Below are 19,545 nucleotides of genomic sequence, written 5' to 3'. Positions count from 1 at the left end.
AAAGGGGAAATAGCATAAAAATGTCAGTAAAGTATTTGACAGGAGCAGTCCCTGTCATCCACACATTTGTATACAGTGTATTTTGTTTTGCTGTTTAAATCTTGGATTGCTCATCTTAGCGGGAGCTCTGCCAATAACAGCATTATTATTATTACGATCAATTTAGAGGATAACAACCTGCAGCCACAGGTATTAATACGGGGAAAATCAGAATGCTTAAAAGCAAAGCCTTGTCATTTTACAAGATGCCAGCTGTTTTTGTTTTAACATTGTTTGATGTCTGATGTTAGGACTGCTCTCCTTGACATTTTCATAAAGAATCTAAAAAGGACTTTTACTTTGTTGGAGTGTCACTGAATTTTTGCACATATATCTTATGACTCCCATGCATCGTCTGTGAGACCCCGTGCCAGATCAGATGTGACTCACATAAAAACATCTGTTCCTCCTGGGACCACACACACACAAACACACGCCACCTTATGAACATTTTACATGTATACTTTGCAATGTAGCAGAACTCCAACACAAAATGCTGCCTGTTTCTTCCCGGTTAGTCCTGCTGATGGGACATCAGACTCCTTACACATGCCTGCTAAAACGCACATGAACTTGATAGTTAAGCATGTAAAGCAATATCACGCACATGAACAAAGCAGCTATTTCGTGCTACATACTTGACAGTCAGGTTAGGAATGCATGTGAGTAGCTAAATATAAAAGGTGGCATCTGGGGTTCCCTTGAAGAAACCTGCAGGGGCAAGGTTTCCATGTGTAGGATTTCTCATTGATGGCGTGTAAATTCTAGGAGAAGTCTTTTTAATTCTTCTTTTTACTCCATTTACCAAACTACTATTTATATACCGTATTGGCTCGAATATAGGCCGCACTTTTTTCCCCCACTTTAAGTTTTTAAAGTGGGGGTGCGGCCTATATTCGGGGTCTAGCGCCCGACGCCCGGGACATGCAGTCCCGGGCGCCGGGCAGGCAGCGGGGTTAAGATACAGATCCCCCGCAGCGGTGCAGGGGACCTGCATCCTTCTCCCCGATACGCTCAGACAGCCTCCCCTGCCAGCACTTCCCACGGGGGGGGTGCCGGCACGGGAGGTTATCTAAGCGTTTTACCTCTGCCCACCCCCGACTTACCGGAGCAGACTCCCGGGTGTCTTGCGGGGCCGGCGGGAGACATTTACGCAATACGCAAATGCAACTTCCGGTAACGGTACCGGAAGTTGCATACGCGTATTGCGTAGATGTCCCTCGCCGGCCCTAAAGACACCCGGGAGTCTGCTCCGGTAAGTCGAGGAGGGGGGGCAGAGGAGGACAGCGGCAGCGTATCGCGGGGAGGGAGGACAGCGGCAGCGTATCGCGGGGAGGGAGGACAGCGGCAGCGTATCGCGGGGAGGGAGGACAGCGGCAGCGTATCGCGGGGAGGGAGGACAGCGGCAGCGTATCGCGGGGAGGGAGGACAGCGGCAGCGGATCGCGGGGAGGGAGGACAGCGGCAGCGGATCGCGGGGAGGGAGGGCAGCGGATCGCGGGGAGGGAGGGCAGCGGATCGCGGGGAGGGAGGGCAGCGGATCGCGGGGAGGGAGGGCAGCGGATCGCGGGGAGGGAGGGCAGCGGATCTCGGGGAGGGAGGGCAGCGGATCTCGGGGAGGGAGGACAGCGGCAGCGTATCGCGGGGAGGGAGGACAGTGGCAGCATATCTCGGGGAGGGAGGACAGTGGCAGCATATCTCGGGGAGGGAGGACAGTGGCAGCATATCTCGGGGGGGAGGACAGTGGCAGCATGTTTTTTTTGGTGCTTTTTTAAAGAAAAAAAACTTTTTCTTTAAAAAAGCACCAAACTTTTAGGGTGCGGCCTATATACGGGGGCGGCCTATATCCGAGCCAATACGGTATATCCATTCCAGAAAAAAAGAAACGCATATCCAGAGCAATCATAGGAACCAAGGAGTGCCGTCCGGCAGCTGTGAGATACCAGGATGTATCAGAGGACTGCTGGTCCATCATAAATGTGACACATAGTTTAGTGGTAGCCTTTTAATATAACATATACATTATTACAAGTACCGCTCTACTATGTGTTACATTAAGAGCCACCGGCAAATGTGCTCGATCCTGAGGGGGTCAAAGTTATATAGAGAGGGCCAAACGTTCCGGATATTATGCTAGTTGTGGAACTCTTATTTTTAAACATCATTACTTTTAGGGGGGAAACGTTTGGTCTGTGTGCCATGACTATTAAGATAGATAACACCTATATTAGGCTCTGGAAATCTTCCAGAATTTAATCCACTGATTTTGTACAGTTTTATTTATTACGGTTATTTGACTTGCTCCTATAGTATAATCTATCTAATCTTCGGATGGAGAAAAATATATCCGGATCGGTAAAGATCTAAAGTAGAACTGGTTGATGAGGCACCGGGGCGAGTCAAGCCGGAATTACTCACCGGGTACACAGGGTCTTAGTACGCAAGGATCCAGGGACAGGTAGTGTTTTAGCTGGCTTGGCACACTCCTCCCGAGCAAGGCCTGGGCTCACCCAGTTGTGCCAGGGTGCCCACCTATATCTGCATATGTGATGAGCATTGCTGCAAGAAAATTTTATTATATATATATATATATGTATGTGTGTGTGTATTTATATATAATTATCTTTGAAATCATGATGCAGGTCACAGAGAGTATTACTTGTGATTGTAAGCTATTGATGAATTAGAACACGTATGGTTACTATGGGCTAATGTTTTGGTCACGCTACGGCTGGTATGTATGGCATGTGGACACACGTATGACCGTACACCGGAGCCATGCACGGTGAGTGTGTGCAGCCTATGGAGCAGTGCGTGTGCGGCGCGCCTGCTATACCGGACGTGGCTGTGTGGAGCGAGCAGGCCCCAGGCAGGCAGCCCGGCTGAAGCTCTCTCTCACAGCTCGCTGTCCCTCCCCCAGCTGTCACTCAGAGGCGGGGCGCTCACGATCTCTCCTCCTCTCCGTGTGTCCGTGGCCGGCCGGATGGCTGCGATACTCAAGGCCGGGGCTGTGGCCGGGTCTCTTCGGTTCATGTCTTCCCTCTTCCCGTTGAAAGGTAACTTGCGGTAAGCGGGAGCCAGAGGCTGTAAATGGCGGCTGGAGGGGAGCCGTGTGTGGCAGTGGGTGTGTGAGAGTGGGTAGAAGTGACTGCCCCTGTGTGGGGCATATGCACAAACTGCGGGGTGATCTGGGTGGTAGTGTTCCTACTGGGGTATGTCTTTGTGTGGTAACCGGGTGCTCGGGGCATTTGGTCTTTCTGGTGTGTCAATCATTGTGTGTGTAGCTGTGCTGTGGTGTGTGTAGCTGTGCTGTGGTGTGTGTAGCTGTAGCTGTAGCTGTGTGTGTAGTTGTGGTGTGTACATATGTATAACAGCATATGGATATTTGACTGCAGCAGGTTCATAGGGCTGGGAATGCTCACTGTTTAGAAGTTATTACCTTTGTAAGTGAGGGATTTTGTTGTGTTGTTGTATATTGTGATTTGGGGCCATTTGTGTTGCTGACACTTGCTGTGCATGTTTCTTGTCTAAAGATGTAGAATAGTACCGTATACCGTGACACATTACTAAAGATGAAACACTCAAGCGTTCTAGATTGCAGCTTTTGAGGCTGTCCAGGTCTCTTCAGGCACATGATCATATTGTGGTCTCAAAGGCTTGCAATCTATTACCGAGAAAGGTGTCTTCTAAACCAAACTCTGGAGGTCCTTATCTGCAGCTTCCCGCGTAACAGACCCCAGTTCCGGTAGAAGAGATTAAGGCCAGGGGGGTTTTTTTTGTTTGGCTTCTTCATCATCTTCAGGGCGAGCGCGCCGTGCAGGATGCAGGTGTCCTGTTCTTTGTTTTTCTCCAAAGTATGCAGACATTTCAAGAATCTCAGTCCAACAATGATCCGGTGCCCGCGTGGAAGAGCAACAAGAATGTACCCTGCTAAAAATATGCTTTATTGACAATATTTATATTTCAGGCTTGTAAACATGAGCAAGCGTTGGCCTTTCTGGGGTTATTTTAGGAGTAACTGTCATTTACTGCGCATGGTTTGTCTTGAGAAGTGGAATCGTGCGGCTGTGTGCCGTAACCATAGCAAGTCATCTATTTACTACAGACGTAAAATCCTCAACAACCAGGCTTGACGGAATTGATGTTTGCGCTGCTGTTGGTAGGAACGTCGTGGGTAAGAGCCTTGCGGCGGCACCTTTGACAGCAGTGAAACCTAGACAGCAGAACCTAGACCTAGAAGCTGCAGCCCTGCTGTAGCAGCTGCTCTCCATGGTCCATCTTTGCTGCCACTGATTGCCTGCTTGAAGCATTCCCAAATCAAAGGGAATGCTTGCCGCAGATGCGCACTGTGGGTTGAGTGCTTGCCTAGCCAGCACTGGAGCTGGAAGTGAGGATCTTGCACGGCTTTTAGCTGGTGGAGGAGGAAAGGGGCTGACGTCTGTGGCTGATTCTGCAGAATCCCGCCATGCATTTGGAAACCGTGTAACGTGAACATTTAAAGGAGCCGTGCAGCTGTCATATGCATTAAAGGGAATGTAATGGCTGGACTGTCCCTTGAACTGAATTTGGTTGTGATTAGTAAATATATTGTTTATACTGTTAATATGATGCAAAGGGGAAATATTATAGAACAAAAGATGTGTGGTAAATTTCAGCTTTCCTCCCCTTTTTTCCCCCCGTGGTTCTTCACCGAGGATTCAGTCGTACTATCAGCTGATGCAGGAACTTACAGCATGCTTCCTGTGTTCAGCGTGTTGTTGTTTTAGCTGATAGAAAATGTGCCTTCAGTGCTACGAAACAACCCTGCAGATGTGGATGTTGAGGCAATGCCATGCGTTGTGTGTCTAGAATGTAACAATGTGCTGCAGTTTGAAGGACACACTACCACATGTCCATCTCTGCCTTAGTCTCTCTTCTTCGTCTTCTTTGCGTCTTTTATCATATAACTTCATAAATGCAGAAATTCACAGTTTAGAGCACAGCTTTCCCAGCTTGGGGTTGCAACATGTTGTTGGTTGCAAGATGCCTGTTATTTGCATGTGCCAGGTCTCTCACGCTACCCTTGCTGTACTGAGTGACAGTATCAGGAGAGCGGACTGGGATGCCGATATCAGAGTGAGGGAGCTGTGAGAATGGGCTTGCTTACCTATGCCCATCACCCCTGCCAGGGTATAGTCAACAGATCCCTAGAGTGCTCTGCCTTGGGCCATTCTCAGGTCCCAGGTATATCTCATGTGTTTGGTGTCAGCCTTGAGGTCATGTCACCAGGTATTTCTTGGACTGCCTTTTTTTCCGCTTGCTTTGAGGGTTCCCCCTTAGTGCCTTATTGGTGGTGTTGGACGGCTGCTTGCATAGCGTGTGCCCTATCCAGCCCTGTCTTCTCTTCCTGAGTTCTTCTTTTGCTGGGACTTGGCAGATTCTGTCTCAGAGAATGGTGTTGCTGATGGTGTCTGGCCAGTGAATCTGCAGAATACTTCTGAGGCTGCTGTTGATGTAGATCTGGACTTTCCTGATGCTTGTTTTGGTTGTCCTCCAGGTTTCAGCTCCATACAGTAGGACTGACTTGGATGTTGGAGTTTAACAGTGGAATCTTTGTTGCCAAAGACAGCTCTCTGGAGCTCCAGATGTTCCTAAGCTGTAAGACTGCTGCCCTTCAAGAATGTGCTCTTCCTCTAAATGAATGGTTGTAAGGCAAATCCCGAGCCATTTGTTGACAAGTCCTGAGCTACACCTTGCTGATTGTGCTAGGATTTGCTATAGTAGAGCAGTGTGAGCTGTATGTTTCTTTTATTGCTGATACAAATTATTTCTCATGTAATTGGTTCCTATGATTACTGTCTGACAAATGTGCTTTAAACTTACCTGCCCTTCCGTGTAGCGATAGGACTAGGGTTGGGAGTGTCTCATGTTATTGCACTGGCTTACGGGAAAACGTTTGAAGAACGCTGCTTTTTCTTCTTTATGGCTATTGCTTGCATAGACTAACAGTGCATCCCGTAACCAGAAGCAATATGTTTGTTTAGATTTGGCACCCGTTACTAGGCCTTCTTTAACTAAAATGCTGTAGTAAAATACCAGGGATTTTTACAGACTGTAAAGACATGCATGTGCTTACCAGCTACCTTTATACATATGAGTGATGACCGTTGGTCATCCTTTGGTAACGAGTCTAGACATGTGCATATTTCTTGCTTATGTTCAACAGTATATACGCAACCATTTAAAATAAAACATGCTAAAAGTTATCCAAATAAGATATGGGTTAGCTAGTACATTTCCTTGTTTATTTCAAAATTTATTGATTTATATGTGTTCCTTCCTAGAAGCATGATCACATGCAAGTGGCCATTTATATATAAATAACGTAGAAAACGCACATTGGAGGAATATAGGCCTCCTGCAGATAGGGAGAAGCGATTATTACGCTTTTTATTACGGGTGCAGTTTGAACAAGGATACCCAAGATGAAAAATGTAATCATTAAGTGTCCGCTAAAAAGTTCTTGACCCCTCTGGTAAGATTAGCTCACCGAGGGCTTTTGCTACCTCTGACATGGAGGAGTCCCCCATTTATCTGTGTCCCTTGGGTGCCTACAAGTTGCATTTGCGCTGTTGAGTCCCCATTAAAATTGTCAAAACTGGGAGCGGTTTCCTAAACGGTGAATAACTATATACACAAGCTGTTTACACCTAATTGTATTGGAGCAGATTTGGATACTTCCAGTCCCCGAGGGCTGCCAACAGGCCACGATACGCGTCATATGCTCTTATCGTACATCGAGCCGAGATGTATCTGCCATATAGAGGGATAAACCAGCCAGTAAGGTTAACGTTTCTTATTTTTTCTTAGTATGTCCCTCTGGTGCGCTGGCGTTTTTCATATTAATATAGGCATACACGTTTTCTCTTTGTGTGTAGCCGTCCTACTCAGTCCATCGGAGACTATGCTCCACAATATAATTCATAAATCTCCTTGTCATTTTTGTAAATATTTTCGAGACTAGGTATGCGGGTTTGAAGATTTTCTTGAATAATACATTTTTATTTCTATGTTTGACATTCCTTTGTGGGAATCTCATTGGGATAACAAACATGCATTTTCATCCTGGGCTTGAAAACTACTTCAGTGAATGCCGTCTAGTGCGTATAGGTATATATATTACAGAATATTTAGTGCTTTGTGCGTAGAGAACAAGTTCTTGTATTGTGAAGTTGCAAGAGGAGCCTATATATTAACTGACTTATTGGATTTATTTAGTATTGATTTTTCAGGGCAAGGTTGGTAATAAGAAGTAAAGCTATGGATAATAACGTAGTAATACATAATTAAACAGTAATGCTCCCAGCATCAGCAATAAAGTGATTGCCGTGTCTGTCGTCTTTATATAAAAGACCCACTTGCTTTGAATGCTTATTTTGCTAATTCCTGTAGCTTGTACTAATGTTACTTAAGGACTATTATCTTTGAAACTGTGTGAAATATCGTGGATGATGTGATGGTCTTTTGAAAGATACTATATCAAAGCTGTTTTTGATGAGTGTTTTTAAAAGAAAATTCCAAAAAAAAAAAGGCAAAGGATTCCTGAAAATATCATAAAGGATCGCTAAGCTGCCACGGAAATAATAAGCAGTGTTCAATATTTAATCTGTAAAAGTTGTCCCTGTAAGAGCGTTTGAAGTGAAGTACTCGTTTTAATAGCTTTTTTAAGGGGAGATTATTGTGGCAGAAAGAGATTAATAGTTTGATATAACTGCCAATGCTGCATCCAGCGTTAATAGAGCAGTATGATATAATAAGAGGAAAATGCATTTATTGTATGGCAGCTTTTGTTTCTCCCCATTTTACTTTCTTTCCCTATAATCACAGATGTGCCGCACGTGAGCTAGTAGCGTAAGCAAAATGAGGATATTTTGTGATAGTACATGGTCCCGTGTGTAGTGCTTTCTCCAAAGGCATTAATTGGACCTCCTGGGATGTTTAGTTGTTTACCAGAGTACAGTAATACGGAGTGTTTCTAGGTGTATCTGTCTGAGGATTAACTCTTAGATCTTCTAGGAGAAGGAGCAATGCATGGCTTCGCGTGCAGGTATAACAATGTCAGCCTGTCATTTTCATGAATAGAAATGCCCAATGTGCCAGTGTGAAAAAATATTTGTCCCCTGTATGACTTTGTTGCCTGTTTATAGCACAAAATCCCAATTAATTAGATAAAGTTGAGCCTAAACAGCTCATAATTGTGATATTTATTAAATCTGGGCATCAATGTCCCTGTATAAGAAAGTAAAATTTGGGGATTGTGCTACTTGTTTCAGGTCCTGATACAACATTTCAATGGGACTTGTGTTCTTCAACCATTCTGATGAAGACTAGATTGGTGTGAATGGTTGAAGAACTCTGTTGAATGTGCTCCAAAGCATAGAGATTTGGCCACAATGTCTCCACAGCACTAAGAGACTAAACAATAACTGCAGGCACAAGAGGGGCATTGGGTTTTGCATACATTATTTAAAAAAGTTCTTCATTCATGTTCATTTTTCTCTAATATTAGAATTTGGTTGAAGATCTAATAACCTTCAGTGGCCAAAATATACAACAATGCAGACAATCAAACAGGGGGTCAAGTACTTTTTCTCATCAGTAATGTATTAATGGAACTTTCACTAATAAAAGAACCAGCTTGACTGTAAAACTGAAAAGCACACTCAAAACTGAAAATCAAAGAACTATGAAAAGATTTGCTTGTATGCTGCATCTCCAGGTGTTTCCACCTGAGCAGAGTATACTGATGGATCCTTCGTGGATTTAAATGAATAAAACGTATTGCTTATTATTGCTTGTTATTGAGTGGCTTTAAAAATAAAGGCAGCCACCACAGGAGATAATACATATTAGAAAATAGAGCCACACAACATGCAGACATTTCGCCTAATGGGCTTCATGCATGGTGTCCACTTATAGGCTGCAGATGCTTTAGATGAACAAAACGGTAAAGCTATTAAATGATCACATGACATTCTAAAAAGCATTTGTTAGAGGCCTTTTAAACATACTATGAGCACTAGACAGAATTCAGTATATTGTAGCCCACTGTTAGCTTAATGTGTATTTGCTTCATCTTAACTTGTTTATGAAGCTTACACTTTGTGTACTATACAGGGGTAATGTTCTCAGTGGCTTCTAAGAGATACTTTTGAGAATGGCAGTATTATTATTTATTGTTTTATATAGCGCCATCAAACTCCGTAGCGCTGTACAATGGGTAGACAGGACACAACCAGTAGTATGTAACATAATTTGACTAACAAAGACAGCAGGTGAGGAGGGCCCTGCTCAAACGAGCTTACAGTCTAGAGAGTCACCGTAGCCTATAATTAAGGATGAGCCACTCGTAAAAAGCGTTTGGCGGAAGTCTACCTGAGCATTCGGTTCCTCATTGTTTTCCATTGATATGCCTCAATTTTTTGCAGTTTTTTCCATTCATTTATTTAATGAGAAAAAGGACAATCACCCTTTCTGCTGAACTTCTTTGGCTGGCTACTGTTACAATGTAACTTTGGGTTCAGTTGTGAATCCAGCTGCAAGGAGGAAACATGGTCTCCTGACGCTCAAGCTGACAGCAACGGCCGTTTAACTTCCAAGCTCAAAGATAAAAAGTCCTCTGAATTGTTCTGATAACATAATTACAGATTTATCGCAAATCATTTGCATACGCAGGTGAGCAGCCGTTAGGAGCTTGCTGATCATGTGTACAGTAGGGTAATGGTTTGCGTGACTTATCTACCAAGCGAGTAAAAACACCAGCTGCTCTGATTTCGCATTTAGCACAAATTAAAGTGAGTCAAACTTCCGGCAGTGCATATTGTTGTTTAGTGGCAGGTTATTTGGCATTATGTAAAAAAGGAAAGCACTCGTCATATGACTCTGAATGTTTAGAAACACTGTATCAATCAATCAATGATTAACTTTCCAACAGCGTGTCCCGATCAATGTATTTATTGTGTGAATTGTTTCTATCCAGCAACTCAAACAGACATAGAAACACAGAATGTGCCGGCAGATAAGAACCATTTGTCCCATCCATTGCACCCAATTATCTTATATCTAGGATAGCCTTATATCCATCCCATGCATGCATAAAGGCTATTCCGTGCATCCACTACCCTCTCAGTAAAGATATTACTCTTAGACTGTGTCCTTTTGTGGTTGTTTCCCTTTTTTAAAATATCTCTATCGTATATCCCTGCCCCACCACATCTTTCTTTTAGGCTATATAGGTTAAGATCCTTTAACCTGTCCTGGTAAGGTTTATCCTGTAATCCATGAACCATTTTAGTAGCCCTTCTCTGAACTTTCTCCAACGTATCTGTATCCTTCTGGAGATACGGTCTCCAGTACTGTACACAATACTCCAAGTGAGGTCTCACCAGTGCTCTGTACAACGGCATGAGCACTTCCCTCTTTCTACGGCTAATACCTCTCGCTATACAAACAAGCATTCGTTTATGGTAACATGGGCCAGGTGCAAATTTACAGGACAGGCTAGACGGGCTGAATGGTTCTGAGCCCAGCATATCTAGACCCGGATGAATTACCTTGGTATTTAAAATCAGTGCTTTATCGTTTAATCTTTCAGCAAGGATACCTATTTATCATGACATGCAAAGCATCACAACAGTGTGGCAAATTGGAGATAAAATACTTAGCTTTAGCTTTAATCTTTTAATCCTTAGGGTTGTACATACAATGTATTCAAGCATAAGCAGTTCATATTAAAGCTTGCGTTTAAGGTGATTGAACCGTAATTCCCTTTAGGTTACTATGAACTATATGTTTCCTTTATCTAAATATATCCAGTTTGATGTCCTAGTAATGTTTAGGGTGTAATGTCCACGAATGCTGGATTTGTCCTCTCGCCGTCATTACATTTCATTTTTTTATTTTATTTATAGAGCACTATCAAGTTTTGTACAATTATTACAATTAGGGCGAATAAATAGCAGTACAGAAGGGAACCCTACTCTTTCACGTTTACAATATATTTTAGGATATTTTTATTATTATTTAAAAAAAAAAATAAAACGTGAAAATTCTTACACAGGCACAGCATTGTAGAATATTCCAAAGACTTCAAACGAGTCATGGAATCATAAATCGCTATTTATTTATTCTTGCTTTGACTTTCTTAGCTCATATTATATAATTTACCTAACTTTCCCTTGGGTGACCTTAAGCAATATTTTAATTACATGTTTGGGTTTAGTAAATAGTCACACTAGTAATGAAAGCTCTTTGGAGGAAGTGTGTCTGGTCTCGCTTAACCCCATAGCAGCAAACGTCCGCATATTTATTTTGTAGTCGCCTCAGCCTTACAGTAAGCAGAAGTCTATGGCTGCAAGGTTTAGCTTGGCTGGGAAACGCTTGCCTGGCAGACGATGCTACGATTTGTAGACCTACAACATCAGGAGCGCCGCTACACCCATACGAACAGTGCCGTGCTTGCAAACCCTTGTTGGTCATGTAGTTACAAGAAACGCTCTTTAAGCTCCTTATTTCACTCCATTCCTTTGCTGATTCATAGAAAGAAGGAAAAACAAGCTCATTGGGTTGGGATCTCTTGGTTAGTAAGAAAGGAGCGTGTTAGAAGAACACACCCAGCCAGCAGCTCCTGTTACACTTCTGCTAATAGACAGATGGGTCACGGGAGTTCATTACAAAAGGGTAATCGCTCATCAGTGTCTATTACTTCTTCAATGGAGTGATTATACCCCATGAAAACAACAGGAACTTATTTTTTTTATCTTTTTTTCTCGCCCATGACAATAATATAAGATTTTTTTAATTCGTTTATTATTTTTTTTATTAGCAATTACAGGGTGGTGAACACTCACGTCTGTGTTTTCTTTTCATCTAGGTATGCTTATAGCTATTTCATGCTGACAGGATGTTCAACAAACACTAGTATTCTAAATGGTTGACCTAAGCTTCCTTATGTATACTCGGATCTGCTGGCAAGTGTACCAGGTCCTGAAGCTGCATTTGCTTGGAAAAGGGGCAGGCCGGCCATGATATGATATGATAAGCTGCGTGGTCCTGTTACATTTTTATGTTGACTGGGATTCTGCAGGCTTTTCCCCTTTCCGGACCCCCCCAGCTAAATGCCGTGCAGGAGATGTGTTCGGCCCTCCAGTCAGCTCTAGCACTGGCTCACGGTAACTCTGTGTGCCGGGGTCTCTTCAGACCCCTGTGCGCATGAATGAAAGTGCTACTTTTGATTTTAACTGGCACGCCGTCCTGCTACCGATTTGGTGGCTTCACGCAGCCAATCAGATCATGCTCTGCGTTTAGTAAGCACAAAGAAAAAGAAGGGGTCGATCCAGCATTTGAATGAAAAAACATCCAGCTTTTATTTTACGTCAATATTAAAAAACATAGTTCACACCTGAGTGCACCTACGTGCACAGGAGACCCGAAATCTGGACGCGTTTTGAACGGCACCCCGCTCTTTATCACAGGTCTGAAGTAATATTGAAGTAAAATAAAAGCTGGAAGTTTTTTCATTAAAGTGCTGGATCGACCCCCTCTTTTTCTTTGTGTTTATTCCACGCATCAAGTCCGTGCGGATCCGTGCAGACGAATATATAGGGAGGTGAGCTGGCTTTTGCATTTATTCAATTCTGCGTTTAGTAAGAACTTTACATTTCTTTTTGTTTTGGAAGAATGTGTATTAAGCATACTTTAATATGAAGGGTGCCAGGTTTGTTGTCCCTTTTAAGGATGTAATGTAATTTTCAGAGCAGACAATGCAGATTATGCTCAGAAAACCAGATTTTGGTTTCACCTGTCAGAAAGGCAAGCGTGTCCGTTTGATTCAGTTTGACGAGTTCATTCTTTGTTCAGCCGAGGAGATGTGCCAGGGTGCTGCTAATGTTGGGTGCATTGCATTGCATTTGTCTCCAGTTCACTTGCCTCACTGCATTTGTGTCTTCTTTGTGTGTGTGATCGGTCTATACAAAAAGCTTATAGAACACCGTGCTTAGGATGCTCAAGGTTTAAAATGCAGCATGAAAAGTTATCGTGTTTTAAGGCTGGATTTTGAGTTTTTGATATACCCCTTTCACGCTCACACGCAGTACTTTTACTGCTCTGCTTGTAAAGCCGTACACGCAAGACTCAAAGCAAATCTATGAGGACCTTTATGCCATGATCAGGATGTGGCCCAAGGCATGAATCCCCAACCTGATGTTTTTGTGAATTATGTCTGTGTTAGCTGTTTCTACTGGTTTATCCTCTTCGTGGCAAATATTTCTTACCACAGTGAAATATTTTTAAAATTTTTCATTGGAAAACCTTGCAAAAGTTTTTTTTTTGCTAATTATTAATTTTTATATTTCTAGTTGTAGGAACACAATTTTATGTGCACGATTTTACAGTTCTTACTTTATATTTAAAGATATTAGATGCTTTTATCACTGTTAGGTTGTTTCCCAGACTTCTTGTAGCCCCATTGATTAAAAACTTTGCTGCCTCACATCATACCATTTTAGACCCATTTGAATCCAGTTCTGTGGGTTTTATTGTAAGCTGCTCTCAAGATGCTTCCTATATTGAGTAACAGAAGGAGAAGTAATTACTCCATTATGTGTAGAGTATTTTTTTCTTGGTGTGCTCACACAACATAGAGGTAGACAGATTGCATTTGACAATTTAGTTTACTCGAGTCAATGTGGAAACCCAGTGGCCGTGTAATCATTGGTATGGGCAGCAGGTTATGAGTGAGATGGAATGGTAGCTTCATGCAGCAAGGGAAAAATCGCAGATGTGTTGAAAGTGACGTGTCGGAATCCCTCTCTCACATTTAAGTATGTTGTTCAGATGTTAACCTGGCTGGTGGCATGTACCCAGGAATGAACAACAATGGACACCGTTTCAAATGAAGACGTTTAGAACTTCCTCCTTGTAGGCTGGATGCTGGGGAGTTACAGGCGTCTAGAAGGAACACTCAGGAAGCTGATGCTTTTAGTGTTCGTCGATTAATGTGTGCACGTGTATCCACCGAACAGAGAGGGAATGAAATATTAATAGTAAGGAATTCCTGTTTTGTTTTCCCGAGGTGCAGACAATGTGCTTATGGCAGCAACGATGGAGAACTGGAAGTGAGCTGAAATGGAAAATCCATCCTTGGAGGTAAGAACAATGCTCTAATACGGTAGGACAAAATACAATTCAACACTTTATGGTATACGTAAACATCTGCAAACCTCTATATACATAATAAACTCAAGTAAGCTGCAAATAGACTCCAGGCCAGGCAAAGTGGCTACGGGACCATTAGAACACTGTAGTAAAGGGTGAAGGAAACATTCTTTTACAAAATGTAAGCAGTTTATTTATTTTCCCATGGTTTGCGACATTGAATAGTGTATGTGGTAGCGGTCCCGGGATTTGACAGAACCTTTGGCAGTTGAATGTGTTTTTATCCCAGTGGCATTTAATAGGTTACAGCCTTGCTGCTACGTTTGCCTTTAGCTAGAGGTATACATATGAGTTAAAATCTAAATATAAATCTGCCTGCCGGGACACCAAGTATAAGATGAAATCCATACAAACCAATGTAATCATTTTAAATCTAATGTGCAATTGGAAAGCATGTACTTGAATTAATGTGGGGGCTGATCATGTGCAAAAACAGAACACAAATGAAGTAACAAAGAAAAATGTAAATCCTGCATATTTCAGAAATTGATATAGATATGATAATATAAGTAATGTTTTGTATTAAAGAGCTATTGTGATCTGAGAAGGCAAGTACCATAGAAAATATTTTTTTCAGTGGGCTATCCAGAAAAAGTGGGTTTTATTTCTTTTTATTCCAATAATCGTCCTTTCCTGCACACCTGTGGCTTGCCTGTATGTGCAGACGTTTCGGGTGTCTTTCCCAGCTCTAGCACCACACTGAGTTGATTCTTTATGGCAGTGCTAATGAAGTCCTTTCTCCATGGACTTGCATTAGTCAGATTTATCTGAAGGTTGTATGATTAGCAGTATATATGTTTGCTACTACATTGGGTTAAGATAACACAGTTAGGACACGTAAACAAATGTGCAGCTATCTAATGAAAATTGTTTTAACACTGAAAAGAACCGAATACCGTATTTGCTCGATTATAAGACGACCCTGATTATAAGACGACCCCCCAAAATCTGAATATTAACTTAGGAAAAAAAGAAAAAGCCTGAATATAAGACGACCCCAAAGGAAAAAAGTTTTACCAGTAAATGTTAATTCATGTAAACTATTTTTTTTAATAAAATCTATGATTGAGAAAAAGATTTTTTTTGTTTTTATTTCTTGTATTTTCCAACCTGTCCCCCAGTTACGCACATCTGCCCCCAGGCTTGCCACTCCAATATGGCACTGTGGCCCATGATATGCCTTTTGACCCCCTATGTGCCACTCTGCCTCCAGAAATGCCTTATACCCCTATATCCCATTCTGGCATTTAGGGGGTTAAAATGCATATTATGGGGCAGAGTGGCATATAGGGAGGTATAGGCATTTCAGGAGGCAGAGTGCTCTATTAAATGCCCCCTTAACGCCACTCCAGAAATGCCCTATGCCCCCATTTAACACACACACACACACACCCTATACCCCCATTTAACTAACTAACACACACACACACACACACACTCTCTCTCTCCCCCCCCTGTCTCACCCCCCTTCCCCCACTCTCCCCCCTCTCTTACCGGTGCTTCCAGCCAGGGCAGCGGGTTGACGTCGCCTTCCGCTGCAGCCGGAAGGAGGTGTGGCTAGCAGCGGGGGTTTGTATGCGTCCGTCGCGTATACTTTCCCCGGCTGTCAGAGATCAGAGTTCCCCGCACCGGTGCCGCACCGGTGCGGGGAACTCTAATCTCTGACAGTCGGGGAAGGTCTATGCGACGGACGCAGACAACCCTCGCTGCTAGCCACACCTCCTTCCGGCTGCAGCGGACGTTGTCTACGCGGATCGCGTAGACGTCAACCCGCTGCCCCGGCAACACAGCAGGAAGCACCGGTAAGTGTGTGTATGATGGGGGGGGGGTCGGGTGAGACAGGAGGATCCAGGTCCCCTGCAGCGGTGCTATTTGAGGTCTGATTAGAAGACGACCCCGATTAGAAGACGAGGGGTATTTGCTCTGAAAAAAACCTCGTCTTATAATCGAGCAAATACGGTAATTGCATTTATTCGTTTTAATATTGGCTATACAAATGGTGGGAGATGGCATTAATGCATGCTGCTATAGAAATGACATCAGTGCCTTATTGTAAAATCTGAATGATACGAAAACTTTGAAAGTAGGTGTCGGTGGCTATGCTGTAGTATGAAATCTAATCATCTACTTAGAAATAGTATGAAACCCAATAGAATAATCATAATTTCTGGTGTTATTCTCTTTTTAATCATTCCACTTGTTTTTTCTCTCTCTCTATCAAGCTGGTATACCATATACACATACTTGCAAAATATTAACATATCTGATATTTTTCCAAGAAATGTAATGTAATAGCTATGATACACGTGGTGCCTTCCATGCTTAAATACAATCAGAGAAACAAATCTTAAGAAATCAAATACTTCCTCTTTTATCCACTTCCTCTACCGTTTGTTGGGCGGAGGAAGTGTTTGGTAAGATATTTTCTGCCTCCGCAGCAATGTATTCTTGGGAACTTCTAGCCGCTTCTCCAAAGTCACAATGTTACAAGGAAATCTCAGAAACTGACAATGGAACCTCTTCCAAATATTCCCCAAGATATGTAATACATGTGCAAAACCTGACTCTGGCAAAAGAACACACAGCTTGGATCTTTGAGCAGTAGTCCCTTCAAATCAATTTACATTTTAATAAAATCTCTTCATTTCTCAATTGTGGACCCCTTTCCCTTTGGCTGATGAAACCCACCTCCATGTGAACTGCTCCTTGTTTTAGATGATCGAGTCATGGTCTCTGTATGTTTTCACACAGAATTATTCTGCCTTGTTTTGCCTAGTTTTTTGGCAAAACCTATGCATGGATCTTCATAGACAGCCATTCTGGAGTCCGGTGTACACTATTTGTAATGCTGCTAACATCCCTTCCTTATGATTGCAATACCTTGTATGCTAGGTTTGGGAAATGAAATTTGCATCAGAATTTATGAATTGAAACTCTTGCGTAAGCGACAGCCCACTATTTTTTTTTAAGTTTGCGATATGAGCCATTCGTCTTTATTGTGCAGAATCTGTTTAATGGAAATCTATAGGTTCCTGTTAGTTGATATGTATGTTACTGTAACTGTCTGGTAACTTGGAAATAGACTCCGGGGAGCTGCTTGTTTATATATCATTTCCAACATCATTTCATGATAGCTTCTAGTCGAATACCCAAGAGTATACTAGGTAGTTTCACAAAACTGTGTAAACAAAAATAATATAAATACTACACTGGAACAAGTCTCTACAACACTGCTATACATTTGCAAAATGATCTACAAGATTTGTTTTATCCCATAAATGTTAAGTTTATACCAGTTTATACCCCCAGGTCCCGGCTCTATCTCTTATCACAGCCAAGGTTTCAGAACTGGTGGCATTAGATAGACTTACAGCGCAGGTACATGATACCTCCAAATCATTCCACTTGAGGACCCTGGTTAAAATCAACATATATTGTGCTGTATAGTATATTTTGGTAAATTTTATTCTGGATCCTTGGTGCACGACTTAAACATTCTACGTTCTCTTGCTTACTCAAGCTTTGTTGACATTTGTATTCTCTCTATAGTGATCAATGACTGGGGGCAGGTGAGGGGGCAAATGCACATTAGGGGATTCTGCGCAATCCCCTCATTCATTTGCAAGAAGGACACCACGGAAATTTAAAGAGACCTTTCAGCTAACATATGCATTAAAGTATGATAACACATGATAGCTGGAGTTTCCATTTAAAACTTAAAAGCATGGACTGTACATCATGGACTGATATATGAAGAATTAGAGTTTATGTATTTAAAAAAAAATCATGAGATCATGCTATTAATTTTGTTTCAACTAAATTTTTTACATAGCTGTTTATATGAACAATAGGGCACTCTACAACTGAACAACACATTTATACTTGCCACGTAATCCAATTTAAGTTATCCCATGATGTTTTATTTCCCCTTTCATGAAACAAAATGCATCAAATTATTTTTTTGTTTTCTAGTGACTAAAAAACGTTGGTGTCTCCGTCTCGAATCAAAATGAGTGATGTTCAAGCCACTGTTGAATTTTCAGTGGAACTCCAAAAATTCTACAATGTGGATTTATTTCAAAGAGGGTGAGTTTATTTATTTTTTTTTTTTCTTTTCCAGGTAAGAATATCATCCAAATGTTTTTAACATCACATGTTAGGTTGAAATAAAATATTTGAAGTTTACTTCCAGTTTTGAGTCTGCTAATCTGGAAAAGTGTTGAGGTTGTTTCTAGCTTTTGACAAAATCTGCTTGTCGTTAAATGAGTGTACATCCATTTATCTTCCGTACCAAAGTCATCAAAATATCTAATGTATTTAGCAGCATATTATCGCATTTTCCAGATGAATCTTGCAGAAGGTGAAATTATTCCTGGAGGCTTGAACGATGATGCCATTGCTCTTTATGTCTCTCTTGTAGAACGGGTCTCTGGGGCTTTTCTATTGACTTTCAGTATGCATGTAAACAATAACTGTATCTTTTCACAGATATCTTTTGTTATTTATATCCATCGTTTGCTCTATTAATGTTATTGCAAAGACTTTTTCTAGTCTTGTAATATCTCGAAGTCTGGTGCCTTATGCGTTTCAACAAGTACAAGGCCTTACCTAAAATAAAAGGCTGGGGGTCTGTCATGTGCACGTGCGGAAAGCTCTTATTGATTTCAATGTGAGTGCTTTCCAGACAATGGAAGAGGACAGTTGCAGAGTAGTTTAATATGCATTCTTCTTTAGTGGGGGTGTCCAGTACAGTAAAGTGTGTCTGTAAGGTAACCCATTGAGAGTGTTTGCTTATTACTTATCTCTTATTTTGACATCCATGCCCACCATCCGCCTCTTAAGGAACTAACTTATAATTTATTGTATTTATAGTTTGTTAGATGGTGACCGTTTTGATTTCATAAATGCATCCTTTCTACTTTTCATATAGGCGTTTAATATATCTGATAAATGTATTATATAATCAACATAACCCCTTTTTATGAGCCTGGGTCTAGTTTTATAAAGAGCAGCCTTTTCTGCTGTACTTCTTGGCACTGGAAGCGTTGGGTTTGTTTGGATGCACCGAGGCATAAATAGCGCAATCATCTACCTATTATAAAATTCCAAAGCTCTCGTTCAAGGCCAGAATTCACTCACAAATAGAAGATATTTTTTAATAATAACAAAATCTATAAAATCTAAAAATATATAGCAAATGCCTTGAGTAAAGTGCGTGCTGTGTAGGATTTCAGAGCTTTTCTTTAATCTTTAG

The 19,545-nt window shown here is 41.9% G+C and overlaps 1 protein-coding gene across 5 annotated transcripts in view; it reads left to right on the top strand.

The window, feature by feature from the left end:
- The first annotated feature begins 2,959 nt into the window (after nucleotides 1–2,959).
- FAM135A (family with sequence similarity 135 member A) overlaps nucleotides 2,960–19,545 on the top strand; it is a 43,386-nt gene continuing 26,800 nt past the window's right edge. For 3 of the 5 annotated variants that reach the window (XM_053458676.1, XM_053458677.1, XM_053458673.1), the window contains exons 1-3: nucleotides 2,960–3,094; nucleotides 14,149–14,222; nucleotides 18,264–18,377. In XM_053458676.1, coding sequence (XP_053314651.1) covers nucleotides 18,301–18,377 — 77 coding nt within the window. In that variant the 5' untranslated portion in view covers nucleotides 2,960–3,094; nucleotides 14,149–14,222; nucleotides 18,264–18,300. Of the gene's footprint in view, nucleotides 3,105–14,148; nucleotides 14,223–18,263; nucleotides 18,378–19,545 lie in introns of all 5 variants that reach the window. The other 2 variants (XM_053458675.1, XM_053458674.1) reach the window with 2 other exon arrangements.

The sequence above is a fragment of the Spea bombifrons genome, chromosome 3 (genome assembly GCF_027358695.1).
Source record: "Spea bombifrons isolate aSpeBom1 chromosome 3, aSpeBom1.2.pri, whole genome shotgun sequence".
Lineage (NCBI taxonomy): Eukaryota > Metazoa > Chordata > Amphibia > Anura > Pelobatidae > Spea > Spea bombifrons.
The sequence above is the reverse complement of the archived record's forward strand: the minus strand, read 5'-3'. Positions and strand labels throughout refer to the sequence as shown.